The sequence below is a fragment of the Podarcis raffonei genome, chromosome 5 (genome assembly GCF_027172205.1).
Source record: "Podarcis raffonei isolate rPodRaf1 chromosome 5, rPodRaf1.pri, whole genome shotgun sequence".
In the NCBI taxonomy this organism is placed as follows: Eukaryota; Metazoa; Chordata; class Lepidosauria; order Squamata; family Lacertidae; genus Podarcis; species Podarcis raffonei.
Genome location: NC_070606.1, coordinates 96772187 through 96791783, shown reverse-complemented (window position 1 = coordinate 96791783; position 19597 = coordinate 96772187). Strand labels below are relative to the sequence as shown.

General features: G+C 46.0%; 1 protein-coding gene across 1 annotated transcript; it reads left to right on the top strand.

The window, feature by feature from the left end:
* Window positions 1-1402: 1402 nt before the first annotated feature.
* Window positions 1403-16376, top strand: LOC128414883 (phospholipid scramblase 2-like). The gene is made up of 7 exons (XM_053390813.1): window positions 1403-2464; window positions 3921-4004; window positions 5507-5699; window positions 10714-10825; window positions 12350-12452; window positions 15507-15565; window positions 16157-16376. The coding sequence occupies exons 1-7, from the start codon at window positions 2026-2028 to the stop codon at window positions 16181-16183; spliced, it is 1017 nt and encodes a 338-aa protein (XP_053246788.1). The 5' UTR covers window positions 1403-2025; the 3' UTR covers window positions 16184-16376.
* The last annotated feature ends 3221 nt before the right edge of the window (window positions 16377-19597 follow it).

The window sequence follows — 19597 nt, the reverse complement described above, 5'->3', positions numbered from 1 at the left end:
CAGGAAATGAAAACATCAAACACTGTAAAGCACCAAACGTTAAAAACTTACCTGTACATCGTTATACAAAGCAATCTGAAATGCACACTAATTGAATTTTGCAGTGCTTACAAAGATGCATATTATTACGAAAGTTGCACATTCTGAATCTCTGCCGAATGGTAGCAAAATTCCAGGGGGTTCCAGGCGCTCACCCAGGGTTGTGCTTCCGTTGGGAAGTTCAGGCACAGCAGAGGCTAGTGTCTTTAAGAAATATGGTTTATTTTACACATATTTACACCTAAAACCTTCAGTGCAGGGGGTACAGAACCTTACGCCCCAAGAGTGTCTCTCATTGCTCCTCCCAGAGCTTCAGGAAGGTTGGGTCCAACGCAGTGGTCAGCCATGGGCCCCGGTCTCCCTGTGCAGCCTCTTCCAGCCTGCGCTGCATGGACATCTCCCCAGTGCCTCCTTCTTGTTCCCAGAAACCTTCGCTATAATGTCATGAGAGAGGAAGAAAAACCTCTCCGTCCACTTTCTACACACCATGCATAAATTTATACACCTCTAATGTCTCCTCTCACCTTTTCTCTAAATGGAAGAGCCCTAATTTTTGTAATCTTTCTTCATCCTTTCCTGCATTATTTTTTGAGGGACATCCTGTGTTGTCAACATGGCTGGGAGCTGGGTTCCCCTTCCAACATGGTGGTTCTGGGGTTTGCTAAGGACTGGGACAAGATAAAGAGAACGGAGCCTAGAAAGCAGGGAGCAATGGAATGCATGGAATATGTGAGCATTCAGCACCCCCACAAATAATACCTCCCCACCATCATAGACAAGCTGGAAGGTGTGCAGAGGAGGGCGACCAAGATGACCAAGGGTTTGAAAACCAAGCCTGATGAGGAACGGTTGAAGGAGTCGGTTATGTTTAGCCTGGAGAAGCTTATATGGGAGCCGTCTTCAAGTATCTCAAGGGCTATCACATCGAAGATGGAGCAAGCTTGTTTTCTCCTGCTCGGGAGGGTAGGCCTTGAACCAATGACTTCAGGTTACAAGAAAGGAGATTCCAATTAAACATTAGGTGCGTCTCCACCCCCATTGTTCTGCCCGGACACTGAGGTCCAGCGCCAAGGGCCTTCTGGCGGTTCCCTCGCTGTGAGAAGCCAACTTACAGGGAACCAGGCAGAGGGCCTTCTCAGTAGTGGCACCCGCCCTGTGGAACACCCTCCCACCAGATGTCAAAGAGAAGAACAACTACCAGATTTTTAGAAGACATCTGAAGGCGCCTTTTGGGGGAACCTTTAATGTTTAATAGGTTATTGTATTTTAATATTCTGTTGGAAGCCGCCCAGATGGGTGGGGTATAAATAATAAATTGTTGTTGTTGTTGTTATAAGAGCTTTCTGGCTCAAAGAACTGACATGGACTGCCTTGTAAGGTGGTGGACTCTCCTTCATTTGTGGTTTTTAAAGAGAGGTTGGGTGGCCACCTGCCAGGGAGGCTTTAGCTGCATTTCAGAGGGTTGGACTAGATGACCCCCCAGGGTCCCTTCCAGCTCTACAATTCTATGATCTCCCTGTCGGGGCAGACTTTGGTAATCTTTCATAATACAGCGCCCTGTGCGAGGCCAAAATGTGGTGCCTCAAAACAGATCTTCTGAGTTATGGATCTTCCCGATTTTGAGTACCCTTGGCACACTAGCCTGTGTGGTGGAACCGCCCACACTGCCCAAATCCGGTGCTGTCCCTACCTCTGGAAAGTTTCCTTTTGCCGTTCACGCCCTCTGACCTCCTCATCTGATGCACATGCCCTTCTGCGCTCCAGTGACGCCATTGTCCCCGCACAACAGGGCAGATCCGGGTAGTTGGCATGGGAACACCAGGAGGAATGGGGACGGAGATTAGAGGCTGGGTTTGCTGGAGGTGGCAGTCTCTGTCCTAGGCTGGGCCAACCGTCTGGGTTTCTGCGGTCTATGTTTCTTCTTTCCTTCTGCCGCCTCCTCCCTGGTCCGGGGCTGTTGCTTCCAGAGCCCCACATCTCCTTGAGATGTCTGTGATAAACTCCCAGCCTTCCCCCTTTGGACACCTGACACGGGAGAGACACATTGAATCCGTGGCCAAGCCACTGAAGTGGGATGATGCCCCAGAGCTCCTGGCTGGGGAGGCATCTCAAGGCTGCACCAGTGACGTCTTGGCTACTGGGTCAGATTCAACACGGCTTCAGAGGCACCCCCTGCAGGTAGTCAACACCTGGGGCATCAAGGGGTACAACTGCAGCACAGAGGCTTGGATGTGCTATGAAACAGCGCCCTCCAGAACAAAGTGCCAGGGTGCCCTGGATTTACCTCTGGTGCCACCAGCCTACGGAGGGGGTCAAGAAGGAGAGCTGGGTCCCTCGCGGCACCGAGAGGCCGGCCCTCATCCTGGACTGCAGTTACTGGCCGGGGCCCAAGAGCTCTGCATCACCTCCAAGGCTGAGCGCCACGGTAAGGACCTGATGCCCAAGGAGACTTGAGCAGGGGGTGGGGGATTTGAAGCCCAGGGGGCGGGGCAAGTGGCCCTCCCAGCCACACTATCTGGCCCTCGGGTGTCTCTCCTGGTCACACACCTTCCCAAAGCCACACCCCTTACTGTCTCAGTGCTTTCAACTGGCTGAGATATAATAATAGGGTAAAGCTAAAGGGTCTTTGAAATGTAGTCTTGCTTGCTTGCTTGCCTGGATGAAGATAGGTGTGTGTGTTTGTGTGGAAACCTATGGTTTGTGCATGGCTGAAATGTATCCTTCTGTACAAAGGCAAGAGTCACGCCCATTGCTCCACCTCCCTTTGCCTCTGGCCCCACCCACTGCAGGCATGTGGCCCCCAGAGAGGAAATATGGTCCTCAAATTGAAAAATTGAACCCTCGCCTAGAGTTAACGGTCACCGCCTGATAGGATGGCTTCCCTGTTTAAGCATTCCTTTATAGCATAGGGTTAACAGACGTCCCCGGTTCCCGGGGACAGTCCCTGGATTTGCAATCTGTCCCTGGACAAATTCTGTCCCCGGAATGTCCCTAGATTTGCAAAACTGTTCCCAGGAAACATGGCAGCAGCAGGCTCAGCATCCTGGTAGCGCAGTTGGCTCTAGCTGGCTTCAGGAGCTACTTGGTGCCTTGGTGCCCGCCATTTTTCCTGCACCACGGCAGCGAGCAGCTCCTGAAGCCAGCCAGAGCCCACTAACAGGCTGGCCCCTCCTGGGCAACGGTGCACCACTCACCCGTGACTCCCGAGCCTCCCCTGATCTGTCAAAACAAAGGGGGAAGGGGGAAGGAGATCGGGGGAGCTTCGGAGTCACGGGCGAGTGGTGCACCATTGCCCAGTTTAAAAAAAAAACTCTGCAAAAGGGTGCGAAAGAAGGGCTTTGCACCTTTGTACAATATGCATGTGTGCTTGGGACCAGGGTCTTTTGCCTCACCACTCCCACTTCTGACTCCCTGTTGCTACTCAGCTTAAAAAAAAAAAAAAAGTGCCTCCGGATTCATTGAAAAAAATCTGGTAACCATATTATAGCAGGGATGCCAAAGGGAAATGACTAGGGCGGGGTGTTGTCTTCCTCTGTCGGCAAATGCTCTGGGGGTGATCCCACAAGTCAGAAGGACATTTGTCGTGCAAAGCCTAGGATGACTGGCTCCTTGGCCCTGAAAATGACTGACTACAGAGCCCCCAGAAAGCCTGGCAAGGACCCAGAACTGCTGGTTAATGTTTTCTAACGCATAGTGTGAACACGAGAACACGAGCAAGAACCTGGCTGTGGAATCAGGACAAAGGTCCATTTAGTCCGGTATTCCGGCCCAGTCTGGAGAACTGCTGCCAGTCAGTGTAGGAAGTACTGAGTTAGATGGACCAATGGTCTGTCTCAGCCTAAGGCGGCTTCCGGTGTCTTTGTGCCCCCTTCTTGCTGCAGGACTTGTCAGCAGCTCCCAAAGAGGAAGCTACATCATCAGAGGCGCAGCTGGCGAAAGGGGACTCCTGCTATTGGCCACCGAAGGTTAAGTACAGACTCTGAATTTCTGGGAGTTCCCACATCAGAAAGAGACAGAGAGGAGGTTCAGCCCCAGGGCAAAGCAGCAGCAACAGCAGTAGTAATAGTAATGATAACAGTGTAGAATCATTGAATTGCAGAGTTGGGAGCCCAAGGGTCATCTAGTCCAACCCCCCTGCAATGCAGGAATCTCAGCCAGAGCATCCCTGACAGGTGGCCATCCAAACTCTGCTTAAAAACCAAGGAAGGAAAACCCACCAGCTCTTGGGAGAGTCTGTTCCACTGTCGAACAGCTCTTACCATCAGAAAGTTCTTCCTGAGTTTGAGCTGGAATCTTCTTCCTTGTAACTCAAAGCCATTTTCTTCAAGCAGGAAAAAAACAGTAGTCGTAATAATAATTTGCTTCTGTCCTAGTACCATTCTGTTTCTTGCCTGTGTCCATTTTGCAAGAGTTCATTCATAAATCCATTCCACACACACCCTTTCTGTATTAATCAGGGATTTATTTATTTTTTAAACAACCCTGCAGAAAATTATACTTAAATAGTTATGTTATGACAAAATACAGACAACAACCAGTACAGTTCTGGTATTTAATATTTTTATTGATTGTGTTAAAGAAATGCAAACATAACAAAGAAGAGAGAGAGAGAGAGAGAGAGAGAGAGAGAGAGAGAGAGAGAATGTAAACTATCAGCATCACAGCCCGGAAGGACATAAGTACAAAATTGCAGTGCAGGTCCACATAAAAGTATCTGTTCATACAAATATTCCCTTTACAAATAACAAAGATATGTAAAAGTAAATAAGGAGATGAAATAGATTGGATAATTATAATTATATGCAAGAAAAGAGGGTAAAATATGGAAAGCAGGGGGGTGGGGGGAGGGGGGAGTCCGAGGGCTTTATATAACCCCAGTATTGTATATATGGAAAATGTTTGGAGTGTATGGAAATAATGTTAACATAAAAAACTGCAAATAAAAAATTAAAAAACAAACAAAGATATGTAAAAATATTCTCCACCCATAAGTCCTATCATTACTGAGAATAAAGCATTGCTTTTTTTCTGGGGGTACGTAGGGGTACGCATACCCCTAAACATCTTGCGAATCTTCGTACTTTGGTCCATTTACCGTATTTATTTTTCCTGATTTGAACTATAAAATGGTGATTTTCTTGAGTCAAAACGAGAGTACCCCGAAACATATTTTTTTAAAGAAAAAAAGCACTGGAATAAAGGTTCTGTAAAGTCTTAGGCGAGCCAGACGTTTGCACGTAGGGGTGGCCCTGAGAGTTCGTGTGTCTCGATATGCATATATGAATATAAAAAATTGTTACAATTCTGGCGGCAGCAGCAGCAGCAGCAGAGCCTTCAGCTGAAAAAGCAACCGGCCTCTCATGCCCAACACATAGCAGTCCCTGCAGAACAGCACCCCCTTTGGGGCAGGAGGGGGATAGGTTCCATGCCTGAGCCATGACTGTGCATCTCTCTCCTTTCCTCTAAGAATGCAACAACTGCTGCTTTCACCTGTGTGGCCCTGCCCGCCCCTGCCACCTTTGCCTCCAAGATCAGGAAGGCCACGTCGTCCTGTGGTTCTGCAGACCTTTCCGACTGGGCCTCGGCTGTCTCCGTTGCTGCCAGATGGAGATGGTGGCTTTCACTGGCGATAACCGGCTTATCGGCACCGTGCGCCAGAGGTGTGTGTGTGTGTGTGCAGCCAGTTCAGACAAGGGCGGCGGGAGGGTTCAGAGGTGAGCAGTTGTCCATGCCACTGGAGCATGCATGAGATGCCCAAATATTCTCGGCTGCTACATACCCTGAGCCTAACTTTTAAGGCAGCTCTGTTGCCTGCTGGGAAACATAATCCATCATGTACATTTCTTGGATGGGATCTATCTGCCTACCAGTCCCTGGGATCTGTCTCTTGTTTTTTTATATATATAATATTTATTAGAATTTTACAAAAACATCAGTTTACAAAATACAAAAAAGAACATATGAAAAGAACAAAAAGAAAAAGAAAAAAAAGAAAACCTAAAAAAAGTACATAAAAAAGAAGAAATACAAATAAAAATACAACATACAAAAAACGAATAGGTGAAAGAATTAAAAACAAATCCATTTTTTATAACTTTATGCTCATTAACTTGTTTCCTTGACCTCCTCACACCTCCCCTTTTTGTATTCCCATTTAGGTAATCAAATCAGCAAATCATTACCCTCTTTCATTTATCTTAACTCTATATCTTAGCATATTATACCTCTATATTTTCATCCATTATCAATTCATTTTTGCATATTCTTATTAACTTTGTTGCTAATACCCCCAATTCAATCCAATCATCATTTTAACATTCATTAATTTTACAATATTTCTGTAGATAGTCTTTAAATTTCTTCCAATCTTCTTCCACCAACTCTTCTCCCAGGTCTCGGATTCTGCCAGTCATTTCCGCCAGTTCCATATAGTCCATCACCTTCATCTGCCACTCTTCCAGGGTGGCTAAATCTTGTGTCTTCCAATACTTTGCAATCAGTATTCTTGCTGCTGTTGTTGCGTACATAAAGAAAGTTCTGTCCTTCTTTGGCACCAATTGGCCGACTATGCCCAGAAGAAAGGCCTCTGGTTTCTTCAGGAAGGTATATTTAAATACCTTTTTCATTCCATTATAGATCATCTCCCAGAAAGCCTTAATCTTTGGGCACGTCCACCAAAGGTGAAAGAATGTACCTTCATTTTCTTTACATTTCCAACATTTGTTATCAGGCAAATGATATATTTTTGCAAGCTTGACTGGTGTCATGTACCACCTATATATCATTTTCATAATATTCTCTCTCAAGGCATTACATGCCGTAAATTTCATACCGGTGGTCCACAACTGTTCCCAGTCAGCAAACATAATGTTATGACCAATATTTTAACAGCAAGTTATACATTCTTGAAAGTATCTTAGTTTTGGGATCTAACAGTTCTGTTTCCAATTTTGATTTTTCCACCTGGAAGCCAATTTTTTTGTCCAAATTATGGGCCTCTCTTATTTGATAATAATGAAGCCAATCTCGCACTTTATCTTTTAATTTCTCAAAACTCTGCAGTTTCAATTTGTCTCCTTCTTGTTCCAGAATTTCCCAATATTTCGGCCATTTGGCCTCCATATTGAGCTTTTTCTGAGCCTTTGCTTCCATTGGTGACAACCACCTTGGGGTTTTATTTTCCAATAAGTCTTTGTATCTTATCCAGACATTGAACAATGCTTTCCTGACAATATGGTTTTTAAATGCTTTATGTGCTTTAACCTTGTCGTACCACAAATATGCATGCCACCCAAAAACATTATTAAAACCTTCCAAATCCAAAATGTCTGTGTTCTCAAGAAGCAGCCAGTCTTTCAACCAGCAGAATGCTGCTGATTCATAGTAAAGTTTAAGGTCTGGCAGGGCAAATCCGCCTCTTTCCTTTGTATCAGTTAATATTTTAAATTTTATTCTGGGCTTCTTGCCCTGCCAGACGAATCTAGAAATGTCTCTCTGCCACTTCTTGAAACAGTCCATCTTGTCTAAAATTTGCAATGATTGAAACAGAAATAACATTTTTGGCAATACATTCAACTTTATAGCTGCAATTTGACCCAACAAGGAAAGCTTCAAATTTGACCATATTTCTAAGTCTTTTTTTCACTTCTGTCCAACATTTCTCATAGTTATCTTTAAATAAATTTAAGTTCTTAGCAGTCATATTAACCCCCAGATATTTTACTTTCTTAACTAATGTTAAACCTGTCTCCTTCTGAAACCTCTCTTTCTCAATCGGTGTTGAATTTCTCTCAAGAACTTTAGTTTTTGACTTGTTCAGCTTAAATCCTGCCACATGACCAAATTCTTGATTCAGTTCTAATACTCTTTTCATACTAGATTCTGGCTCCTGTAACGTCAAAACTAGGTCATCTGCAAAAGCTTTCAATTTGTATTGTTTGGCTCCGACCTGGATACCTTTAATCAGACGGTCCCTTCTAATCATATTTAGCAAAACCTCCAGGACCGAAATAAAAAGTAATGGGGAAATTGGGCAGCCTTGTCGTGTACCTTTCTCTATCTTAAATTCCTCTGTCATCACATTATTGACTATTAGCTTAGCCTTTTGTTCTGAGTAAATTGCACTTATACCATTTTCAAACCCTTGACCCACCCCCATCCCCTGGAGATTTTTCTTCATAAAATTCCAAGAAATATTATCAAAGGCTTTCTCCGCATCTATAAAAATTAAAACTGCTTTAGTATTAATATTCACTTGCAACTTCTCCAAAATGTTGATTATGTTCCTCGTGTTGTCAGACAAGTGCCTACCTGGGAGAAAGCCAGCTTGGTCCTTATGTATCTCTTCCACTAATACTTTTTTTAATCTATTAGCCAAAATATCAGCAAATATTTTGTAATCCACATTGAGCAGGGATATGGGGCGGTAGTTCTTAAGTTGTGTCTTTTCCGACTCAGTTTTCGGTATAAGTGTAATATAAGCTTCCTTCCACGACTCTGGCGCTTTTCCCCCCTCCAAAATTTCATTACAAACCTCCTTTAGTGGCTGAATTAACCAATCCTTCAAAGATCTATAATATTTTGAGGTTAAACCATCCGGCCCTGAAGATTTACCCAACTGCATATTCTGAATGGCACCTTCTACCTCCTGTTCTGTAATTTTATGGTTCAGCATTATCTTATTTTTCTGAGAGATTTTTTGTAATCCATTTGTTTTTAAAAATTGGTCTATATCAAACTCTTTCTGTGGCCCTTGTGTATATAACTGTTTAAAATACCTCTGGAAGCATTTTCGAATCTCCACTGGATTCTGAATGTTCTTTCCTTCCACTTCCAAATTAGTGATAGTATTGAGCTTTTGTCTTTTTTTCATTTGCAAGCTAACAATTTTCCACATTTATTAGCCGATTCGAATGTCTTTTGTCTCATTTGTTTAATTTTCCATTCAATTTCCTGGTTCATCATCTTCATATGTTGCACTTGATATAACTTTATGTCTCTCAGAATCTCTTGTGACTTTGGTTTCGCTCTTAGTTTCTTCTCACCCTCTTTTATTTTTTCCAAAATTTTATCTTTTTTTTTTCATTTTGGGCTCTCTTCTTTATTGTATTCTGTTGGATCAGAAACCCCCTCATAACTGCTTTACTTGCATCCCAGATTATTCTTTTTTCAATAATAGTATTCAAATTTATCTCAAAATAGTCTCTCAAGGTTTTTTGGGCCTTCTTAACAACCTCTTGATCTCTAAATAAGGTGTCATTCATCCTCCATCTGAAGGAACCGATTGGTGTTAGTTTCATCTCCATTTTCACAGCATTATGGTCGGAGCAAGTTTTTGGGCAAATTTCCACTTTTCGAGTCTTAGGTGCCAGTCCTCTAGTTATCCATATTTGGTCAATTCTAGTCTGTCTCTTGGTCACACTCGAATTCAGGACGGTGGGGAACATTCTCCCACCATCCTTGATTACTGTCCCATCTGGATCAGGGTGAGTCCAACAATATCTTGCAACTCTGCTCTGATTTGAAAATGTGGGGCCGTCCTTGGGCCTGATCTGGAAGCTCCAGCTGGCGCAAAACTCTGCAGCTGGACTGTTGATGGGGACAAACCATTCCAGCACATTAACCAGGTGCTCAAAAGCTTGCACTGGCTGCCCATACGCCAGCAGACGAGATTCAAGGCCCTGGACAACTGATTTCCTGGATACTTCCGGGACCGCCTGATCTCTTATGTTCTTTATTGATCTCATGGGGGAGTCACTGTTAGATGTACCCCATGGCTCGGATAAGGAGATTTGCATTTACTATTGTGGGTCCAATTTTGTGGACTTCCCTTCCAGTTGATTTCTGACAGGCAGGGGTGCTAACTTGAATAAAATATTGCAGGGGCCCAAGTAAGCCCTGCCCTCAATCACATGATGCAATGCATACGCACCATTTGAATGGGAATGCCTATCAGCTTAGTAGGGGTCCGGCCCCCTCAAATATTTTATTATGCCTCCACGACCCCTAGGAGTTGACTCCTATGCTGAGAAGACTCCTCCATTTTGAACTTCAGGCATCGCTGAAAACTATTTATTCCAGCAGGCTTTTAACCAAATTCTAATTTTAATCATTCTAACTCTTTTATTGTACAGTGGAACCTCGGTTTTCAAATGCAATACATTCCGAAAGACCATTCGACTTCCGCAACGTTGGAAAACCGAGGCGCAATGGGCAGTCAGCAAAATCCACTGAGAAAATAGAAAAACATTCAGCAGAAACTGACTTCTGAGGCACGTTTGAAAAGGGAAGCAATTACTTCAGGTTTTTGGCACTCAAAAACCGAAACGTTTGGCTTCCAAGATGCTCGAAAACCGAGGTTCCACTGTACTGGGTCTTAGAGACCACTGTAAATTAAGCAGGATATAAATTATCAAAATATACCAATGAAATGAAATGTCTTGGGGTGTGGCTATGGAACTGAAAGTGTGGACCTTGTAAACAAGGCCAATCTCAGTTCTCCAGTTCTGCGTTATTGTCGACATTTGAACAAAGCAGTATGAACTGACCCCCTGTTGGAGTGGATGGGCTTCCTCTGTCCTGTTGGCTTGGAGATTTATCCCAATCCCCAACCCACAGCTGCTCCCCTCTATTGTCTCTGTGCCTCCCACAAGACTCACCCGCTGATGTGCTTAGGTGCGGCACCTTCTCCCATTTCCTGGAAGTCAGTGATGCCTGTGGTTTTGCCACCATGAAGATCTATGGCTCCTGCATTCCTAGACGGTGCTTCTCCGAACAGGAGTTCCAGGTACGGAAAGAGGTTGAGGGGCCCATGACAGATGGGAAACAAGGCGTCTCAGAAGGGGAAAGTAACTTTTGCTTTGTCAGAGAGATCAACACTCCTTCCAGGGTGGAAGGTGGTGGCCCAGGGATGGAAATATAATAATAATAATAATAATAATAATAATAGGCACTACAGAAATTCACCATGGGCCACAGGGTGCAGCTGAACCAGGTTCCACAATAAAGAATCCCATAATAAATTACACACACACACACACACACACACACAATAATATAATAGTAATAATAGAGATTAATGATATGTACGTGTAAAAACAAGATTCAGCCATGCTGAACTTTATAAAGTAATTGTAGAAGACAATATTGAGTATGCCTTTCCAAATGTAGACGTTTGCTTTCATACATTTTTTAACGTTAATGGTCACAAAATGCTCAGCTGAGTGTTCGTTTTCATAGCTATATTATATATTAAAAAGTATATTAAAAATTACCGGCAGAACAGCTGTGCCACAAAGCAGGCTGGATACTTATCTCTACTAAGCATAGAAGCAGATGTGTGACGTTAGATTAGTTTTAAGGATCAGGTCAAAGAACTTTGCAATTACAAAAAGTAGGAGAATTTTTTCCAGATACAAAGTATACAGACATAAACAATATCTTCCATCTTACTGCAGGTTTCGTTTTGTTTCAAAAAGTAGAAATTTATTATACAGTTTATTGTGGTTCATATTTTGAATTTTATATATATGGGGGCACCAGAATCCTTTCAGTGCTTATAAGGGTCTTAATCCGGCCCTGAGAAGGCCCTTCCACCCATCCAAGTCCCAGCGGTGCTGTTGGAAATAACCCACCACATCAACCTTCGCCAACCCGGTGCCCGCCAGATGTTGTAGTCCAAAACATCTGGAGGGCACCAGGTTGGCGAAGGCTGCCTGAAATCAAGGGCAGGGAACACTCCATTCACTCTCATTATCTTCCCAACGACACTTCATCATCACCACAGCTCCGCTGACTTGATGTGATCATTCACCCATGGATGACAGAGTGTCACTTCAATTCAAGAGCCCTGTGATCTTGCCATGGGCTGTTGACGCCTTTCAAAGTTAGCTCCACACCCTTGACTTGCTCCTTCAATGAAAGCCCGGCTGGAGCACCCTTGTCTCAAGAAGGGAGAGCCCAGGGTGCTTGCTCACAATGACATCATTGTGGGGAGATGGTTTCCTGTAGGTCCGGCCCTACCGTTTGGCAAGGTCAGGCATCTGTCTCAGGCAGTACATAATGGGCAGTGGCACTGAGTTTTTGGAAGACAGAGCAGTCTTCCCAGAGCTTTGAAAGCTAGCCTGCTTCCATCAGGTGTGGAGGACTTTCTCCCACTAACATTGCTGATGTGAGGGTCAGCAGCCATCTGAGGCACCTTGTTCTCTGCCTCAGGTAGCAAAGTGTCTTGGCTCCCAGCTCAGCGCAGCGTTCAATGAAAGCTTCTCCCATGTTGATCATTGAGCATGACCTTTGCTCCTCCTCTCTGCAGGTTCGCTCCTCCACTGACAGCGTAGTAGCCACTATTTGGAAGAAGTGGCCGGGATTCAAGGAGGAACGCAACATGGATCATGAGTCCTTTGGAGTGGACTTTGGTAGGAGAATTCCCGTCCTCTTTTGGGCAGAGCACAAAACATTGCAACCTGATTGTCAGTTGAGACATCTACTTGCTGTCTAGTTGCTGTTGTTTAGTCGTTTAGTCGTGTCCGACTCTTTGTGACCCCATGGACCAGAGCACGCCAGGCACTCCTGTCTTCTGCTGTCTACCAATATTATGCTAATATTATTAAAAAATCAGAGTCCTTAGTTTAGCATTTGCAGAAGTGCTCAGGGTGCCTCTAAATTATTGTTAGCATGCTAGAGGGGAGGAGAGGGGAGAGAAGAAGGGGAAACACTTCTTACCTGTGATGCACAAACACGTATCACAGAAACAAAACACTCGAGGGGTCTTTGTAGAGCAGAGATGGGGTAAAGGGACCCCTGACCATTAGGTCCAGTTGCGGGTGACTCTGGGGTTGCGGTGCTCATCTCGCTTTACTGGCCAAGGGAGTCGGCGTACAGCTTCTGGGTCATGTGGCCAGCATGACCAAGCCGCTTCTGGTGAACCAGGGCCACACACGGAAACTCCGTTTACCTTCCCGCTGGAGCGGCACTTTGATGTGCTTTCGAACTGCTAGGTTGGCAGGAGCAGGGACCGAGCAACAGGAGCTCACCCCGTCACGGGGATTCGAACCGCCAACCTGTTGATCGGCAAGTCCTAGGCTTTGTGGTTTGACCCACAGCGCCACCCGCTGGGCATAATCAGGCAAGCCAGACCTCTCCATCTGGACCATGAGGCTGATTCAGGGAGGCTATGCCCACCTGCCCTACACGTGATATCCAACACCTGGGGGGTGGCAAGTGAGGGTGGGGCTTGTTCAAATGGACCTTGTGGGTGCTGATGATTAGCTGTTCCTGCAAAGCCTCCTTGTGCAGAGGATTTCCCCACCTCTCCTCTGGGCCTGTGTCCCTCATGCAATCCCCCAATCTACTTCAGATGTTTCTTTGTATGGGGGGGAACCCCACAACAAATTTAGGGGGTGCCTTTAGGTAAGGCATTTCTGCCTGCCTGTTTCCACTAACATATGTGTTTTAATGCACGCTTTAGCCTAGTACATACTGTATTTTTCGCTCCATAAGATGCACTTTTCCCCTCCTAAAAAGTAAGGGGAAATGTGTGTGCGTCTAATGGAGCGAATGCAGGTGGGAGGCAGGCAGGAAAAGCCCACAAGAGCCACCACACACACACTCCACATGACTCATGAAAGGGAGCGCTGAGCAGAGCCTGGGATGCATACAGGTTCTGCTCAGCGCTCCCTTTAAAAATATTTTTTTTCTTGCATTTCCCTTCTAAAAACTAGGTGTGTCTAATGGTCAGGTGCATCTTATGGAGCGAAAAATACGGTACGTCTTTATATGCAACACTTGGCTGGAGAACTGCACTGCAAAATTTGGAGAAGTGCAAACGGCGGTGTTTCAGTTGGCATATTGATTCAGAAAGTGTTCACCTGTCGGATTCCCTCCCCTCTACATAGAAGTAAACCCCTTATTCAGTGGAGCTCAGTAGCAAGCAAGTGAGAAGTTTATGCCTGCACCAGCTCCCTAGAGAGAACCCCCACACTCTGAGGTGCCCAGTCAACAGAGCATGAGACTCTTATTCTCACGGTTGTGGGTTCGAGCCCCAGGTTGGGCAAAAGATTCTTGCATTGACCCTCGGTCAATGACCCTCGGGGTCCCTTCCAACTCTACAATTTCTGTGATTCAGCCACCTCACAGTTTTCTGCCTCTGTGACAGATTTCTCCTGTTATCCAAGCAGCAAAACTGACTCCAGCAAGTTCCTCTAGCCCAGCTCTTAGCTTTGAAGGATGTTGCCTTTCTCAGACTCTGATGGGTATTCCATTCCAATAGCAGGAGAGACATTCCCAGGTCTTATCTGTCAATCCTTTGATGCATGTCCACTCGCTCTTTGTCATCCAAATGCCTTTTGCTGGGCTTTGAGTGTTCTTCATTTATACTGCAGCACTCAGAAGCCACAGGGACACTTACTCCTCTTGGGCAAAGGACAGGAGAAATTCAATTTCGCTTGTGCTTGTAAGGGTGAACCGTCCTGATTCGTAGTTCCAGAAACAACACACAAGCTTCAACATCAAAACAGGGCTGCCTTTTGAAAGAACACTTGCCTGAATTTCACAATGAGTTCCTCTGGCCAAGTAATGTGTACCAAGATGCATAAGGTGTGCACAGAATGCATACGTTGGTGAAGATAACATTTCAAATGTGCTATATTGGGAGAAATGGCTATGCAGAATGTATATATTGGGGAAAACTGCATAGGAACGTATGTACATTAGGAGAGTTTTGCTGGTGGGGTTTAATGAGGACTTTTAAAAATAATGGAGACTGATTTGGAAATTTGGCAAATGTAACTTATGACTGGGGAACTGAGAAACTGAGAACCGGCCTTCTCTAGATAGCACCATTTGGCTGCAGGCTTTAACCTCCAAGGGAGAAAGTTGTCTGAGTTCTGGGTGATTTCCTTGCGGGAAAAAAAACATGCACAGGAGTGACTGTGAAAGTGGCAGAAGAGAGCTCTGAATTTCTGCTAGACCGGGGGAAGGTGTGCAACTCTGGGAAAATGTAGAACCCTCCATATTGTCAATCAGTATGGAAATGGGAGCGCTTGATTCCTAGCCTTGCACTGATAAAGAGGAGTTGAGTAAGTGGGAACGGCATCTCTTGAACCCAAGAAAAGACAATTGTTGGAAGTTGAAAGAGAGGTTTCTCTTCCCAGCACTTAGAACCGACCCATTCCCATCACAGCGAGACCAATTTCACAATTTGAAAGCATTAGATCTAGCTCAATGCAGGCTCCCTCTTCAAAAGAAAGGCTCTTTGTGCATGCTCAGAGATAACTTCTCCCTTTAACTTCACCCCACTCTTGAAAAAGACTCCCCCCCTTCTCAGGGGGCAGGCCATCTGCGTATGGTCAAAGCTATTGGAAAACAAAAGCTGGCCTTAGCAACCCCATCCCAGGAGTGAGCAGGGAAGTGTCCTTGGTGTGGCAATATTCTGTCCTCTTGTGAATAATACCCAGTTCTCTTTCCGGCAGTTGCAGCAGACCTGAGCAATGAGGAGAGGGCTTTGCTCCTGGCTGCAGCATTCCTGCTGGTAAGTGGTGAAGCTGTGGATCGTTGCCACTGTGTGTTCTCGGTGAGTCAGTATTCCAGCCAGGCAAATACACTTGGGGGGAAAGCAGAGTCAGTGAGGAGTGTCCCCCCCGTCCCCCCCGAGACTTCTGAGAGCCAGGTGGAGAAGACTAGAGGGCAGCATTTAGAGCCCCTGGGACTGAGACTCTCTAGTCTGGATTCAACAGTGTTATGATACTGGCTCTTTCCCCAAATTTATTCCTTTAAACCCCTTTCCTAACAGCAGGGAAGAGACTCCTGCACATCAGCCAAATATTGGCTGTGGGTATGCGTCCCCCCCCCGCATGACAACAGGCTCATAGCGCCCTCTGCTGGCTACCTTTAGCAGCCACAGATGGACAATGAGCACCTCCAAAAAAAGGATGCACGAGTCAAGAACAGCTTGGCACTTTTTTGCACTGACTCGCTTTCCCCTTTCCCCTGAGAACTGGAACCAAGCTGGTAACTCTTCCCCAATGAAATGTGTATGCCCATTTATGTTACTCTAGCTCATGCCTCTCGGTTTGTGACGAAATAGAAGATTGCGACCTCCTTTTTGTGTTTTGTTTCCCAGAACTTCATGTTCTTTGAAGTGAGCTGATGGGCAGCGCTAAGAGAAGACAGAAAGGAACTTTAGTGGCTCAACCCCGTTCTGCACCCAGAGGATCCCCAATTGTAACGTCTTGCCGTGGAGAAGCTCCCACAGTGCCTCCGACTAAGAAGGGGGTGCAAACCTTGTACTGAAATGCCTGCACCTTTCACAGCTGCCTGGGATCCAGGCATCCAACAGGAGAGGCTACTCCTCCTCTAGAGGTCAAGAGACGGAAGAGGAATCCTCACCTACTAAAGGTCTGTGTGTCAGGCGGTTGTGAAAGACCCAAGAGCCAGTGCAGAGAGAGAAAAGTTGGCAGCCCTGTCACAGAGGCACCCTGTTCCACTTTGGAGCAAGGGCATTTGTCACCCCACCTTCTCCTTATGCAGCACAGAATCATACAATTGTCTAGGTGGAAGGGAACCCAAGGGTCATCTAGTCCAACCCCCGGCAACATGGGAATCTTTTGCCCAAGGTAGGGTTCAAACCCACAACCCTGAGATTAAAAGTCTTGTGCTCTACAGACTGAGGCATCCCAGAAGGCGATCTGCAAGGTATTCTTTAGCTGTGATTCCTGCTTTGCAGGGGGCTGGAATAAATGACCCTTTGGGCCCCTTTCAATTCTGCAATTCCGCGATTCTGACTTGATGCCAGTGGAGGCTGCTGGTTCATTAGAATGGGGCAGTGCCCAACTCCCTGTTTGCCCTCACTTGGCCCCAACTCCGCTTACCTTGCTATTCAACCAGTCCAGGGAGTGGGGGCGCTGCCTTTCTTCCCCTTAGACTCAGCATTGGCCTTGTAGAGTTCAGCAGGGAGGGAGAGAAGCAAGGGGACAAAACTGGAATGAGTTGGCTCTGCCTTTTCTTGGCTTTGGCGCCACCTGCTGTTGGGCTCCCTGCCATCCATCCTACTAGCTTCAATGGGTAGCATGAGCTAACATTGCATTCGGCACCTTGGAATTTCGAGCATGAAAACAAGATTCCTTGCAGAGCCCAGGAAAGGTGGATCAAGAGCCATGAGGCCAGAATCCAGCATTTTGCAGTCCCCATGTTCTCAGGCTTCTGGCACCGAGGGTAACTACTGAACTTCCTTCTGGAGCTCCTTAGAAGCCATTTTGCAATATAAATGGCCTATAGCTTGTAATTAAAAATAATGTTTAGCAGGGTATCTGCTATTTGAGGATAGTTGGGTGGCTTTTAAAAACTTTTCCATGGTAGCCTTTGTTGCATAAAAGAATTTGTGCTGGATACTTGCTTCAGTCTTCAGCTTCTAGTGGGAGTTTTGTAGTTTTGAAAGATGCTTTATGTAACTTGTACATTGCCTAGAGAATCTTTATTAGGACGTGGCTAATAAATTTAAATGCACGGCATGTAAGGGTTATGCTGCAAACCTTTTTGATGAAACTTGCTGATGAGTTTTTTGGTGAAAGTGTCCACTCAGACGGAAAGCGATGTTTCCTCAAAGAACTGACTTTGCTCATGGCATTGTCAGCATGTAACCAAATCTGGTTGGCTAGGCAGCATCATGGCATAACCTCAGTGACATCACCAGGTAGTGAGATATGCTTTGCTGTGCGGTGTCATCATATAACTTCATTCGCCGCCTGATCTCCGACTGCCTGGAATTTCCCTTGACTAATCAAGGAAGATGATGTAGGAATATGGTAGCAGCACAGAGGTTAAAATGGCAGTGAGCCTCATCAAAGGAAAAATAAACCTTGTATATTGGGATGATGGTTGCTAGTCCCCAATCCTCTGGGATGGTAGCCGATTAATCTATGCTGGTGAACAAGGCAGCAAGCACTGGAGCCCAGCAATCAACATTGGCCTTAAGAAGCCTGGGTGAAATATTGTCTGCACCAGCAGCTTTGCCAGGTTTAAGAGACACGGACGTTAAAAACAGAAGTGAGACTCATCAAAGTAAAAATAAACATTCACAGAGTTTAGGATTTCCCCCCCAGCAAATGTTTTGGAAGTTAGCTACCTGAATGGGAGATGGCATGGAGCTCAGAGCTGGCGTTAGAAGTGGGATTTTTAAAAGGTGCATTTGGTCCTTGGCTGCTGCTCTCTGAGGATACCGAGTGTTGAAAGTTAGGCACTCTCCTGAGTTTTAGACGGAGGCCCTTTCCTATCCCCAAGATGCACAACAGGAGGTGCCCGACATGCGCCTGCTTCTCATTGAGACAGCCAAGATGCCAGGGCTGTACTGCTTCAGACTACCAGTGGGGACTTGCATGGCTGAATGCTCCTCCCATATAAAAATTTCCCGGCACAAAGAAAGCTGAGATGTCAGGGGAAAGCTAGGCTAGAACTCTTCTCTCCAACATCTAGGTTTACATTGTAATGGGCAGAGATGATGTTGTATGAACACGCGATTGTGTGAACCTGCACCAGCAGCCTGAAGTGGTACAGGCCGGGCAGAGGCTGCCCTCCCCAGTGACAACTGGGCCCAGGAGGACCTTCTGCATGCCAAACATGTGCTCTGCTATCAAGCTGCGCCTCCTCCCCAAAATCGCCAGCCGACTGATCCATCACCAGGGGCCCATTTTCACTCCAGGGTGGCTTGCGTTCCAGCTTTGTTACAGATGGGAGGAACCACCACCAAACATACTTCAGTGCTGCTTAAAAAATCAAAACAAAGAGGCAGCAAATTATTAAAGCGGTTCTGAATGGAAACCAGAGGGTGAGCAGAGAGAGAGAGAGAGAGACACCTCTGAACCCCATATTGTCATGGTAGGCGCTGGAGGGAGCCTGCGTTTTCAGATTGAACAGCAGGCCTCGTCTCTTAAAGCTGAGCTCACGAGCAGACGAAGCAACAGCAACTTGTTTGGCACACAGCTGGGACCTCGAGCGAGACTAAATCCTTAAGTGCCATCATTTGCAGAACAATTAAGGCAACATGGTGGGCAGGAAGCGGCATCTGGCGGCTTAAGCTCCCCTTCCATGGGTATTTTGCTGGCTTACAGCGCCCAAGTGTTATTAGGATGGAAATCAAATCCCACTCCTGTAACCAATATCGGAAGCGGCAGGGGTCGCGTGTTTATCTGAATAATAAATGTTGAAATGCAGCGGCTGTGCCGACTCATGATCCCGTAAGTAGCAGAAAAACCACAAGCCGCGTCTAGATGGGATGCGCTGTGCGCCTAGGAATGCAGATTGCCCCGTGGGAAGAGAACAGGGGGGCCTGGGCCAGAGGAGGAACCGACCCTGATGGTCGGAGGCAGCAATGCGTCTGAACGCCATTTGCTGGAAGCCACAGGAGGGGAGAGGGCTTTTGCGTTCTCACGTCCTGCTTGCGCGTTATCTGGCCGGCCCCTGCGAGAACAGGGTGTTGGATTGATCCAGCGGCCTCTTCTTAGGAAGGGGGAAATGGAAAGAGAGAGAAACAAACCAGGGCTGAATGAAGACACACCAAGATTCTAGG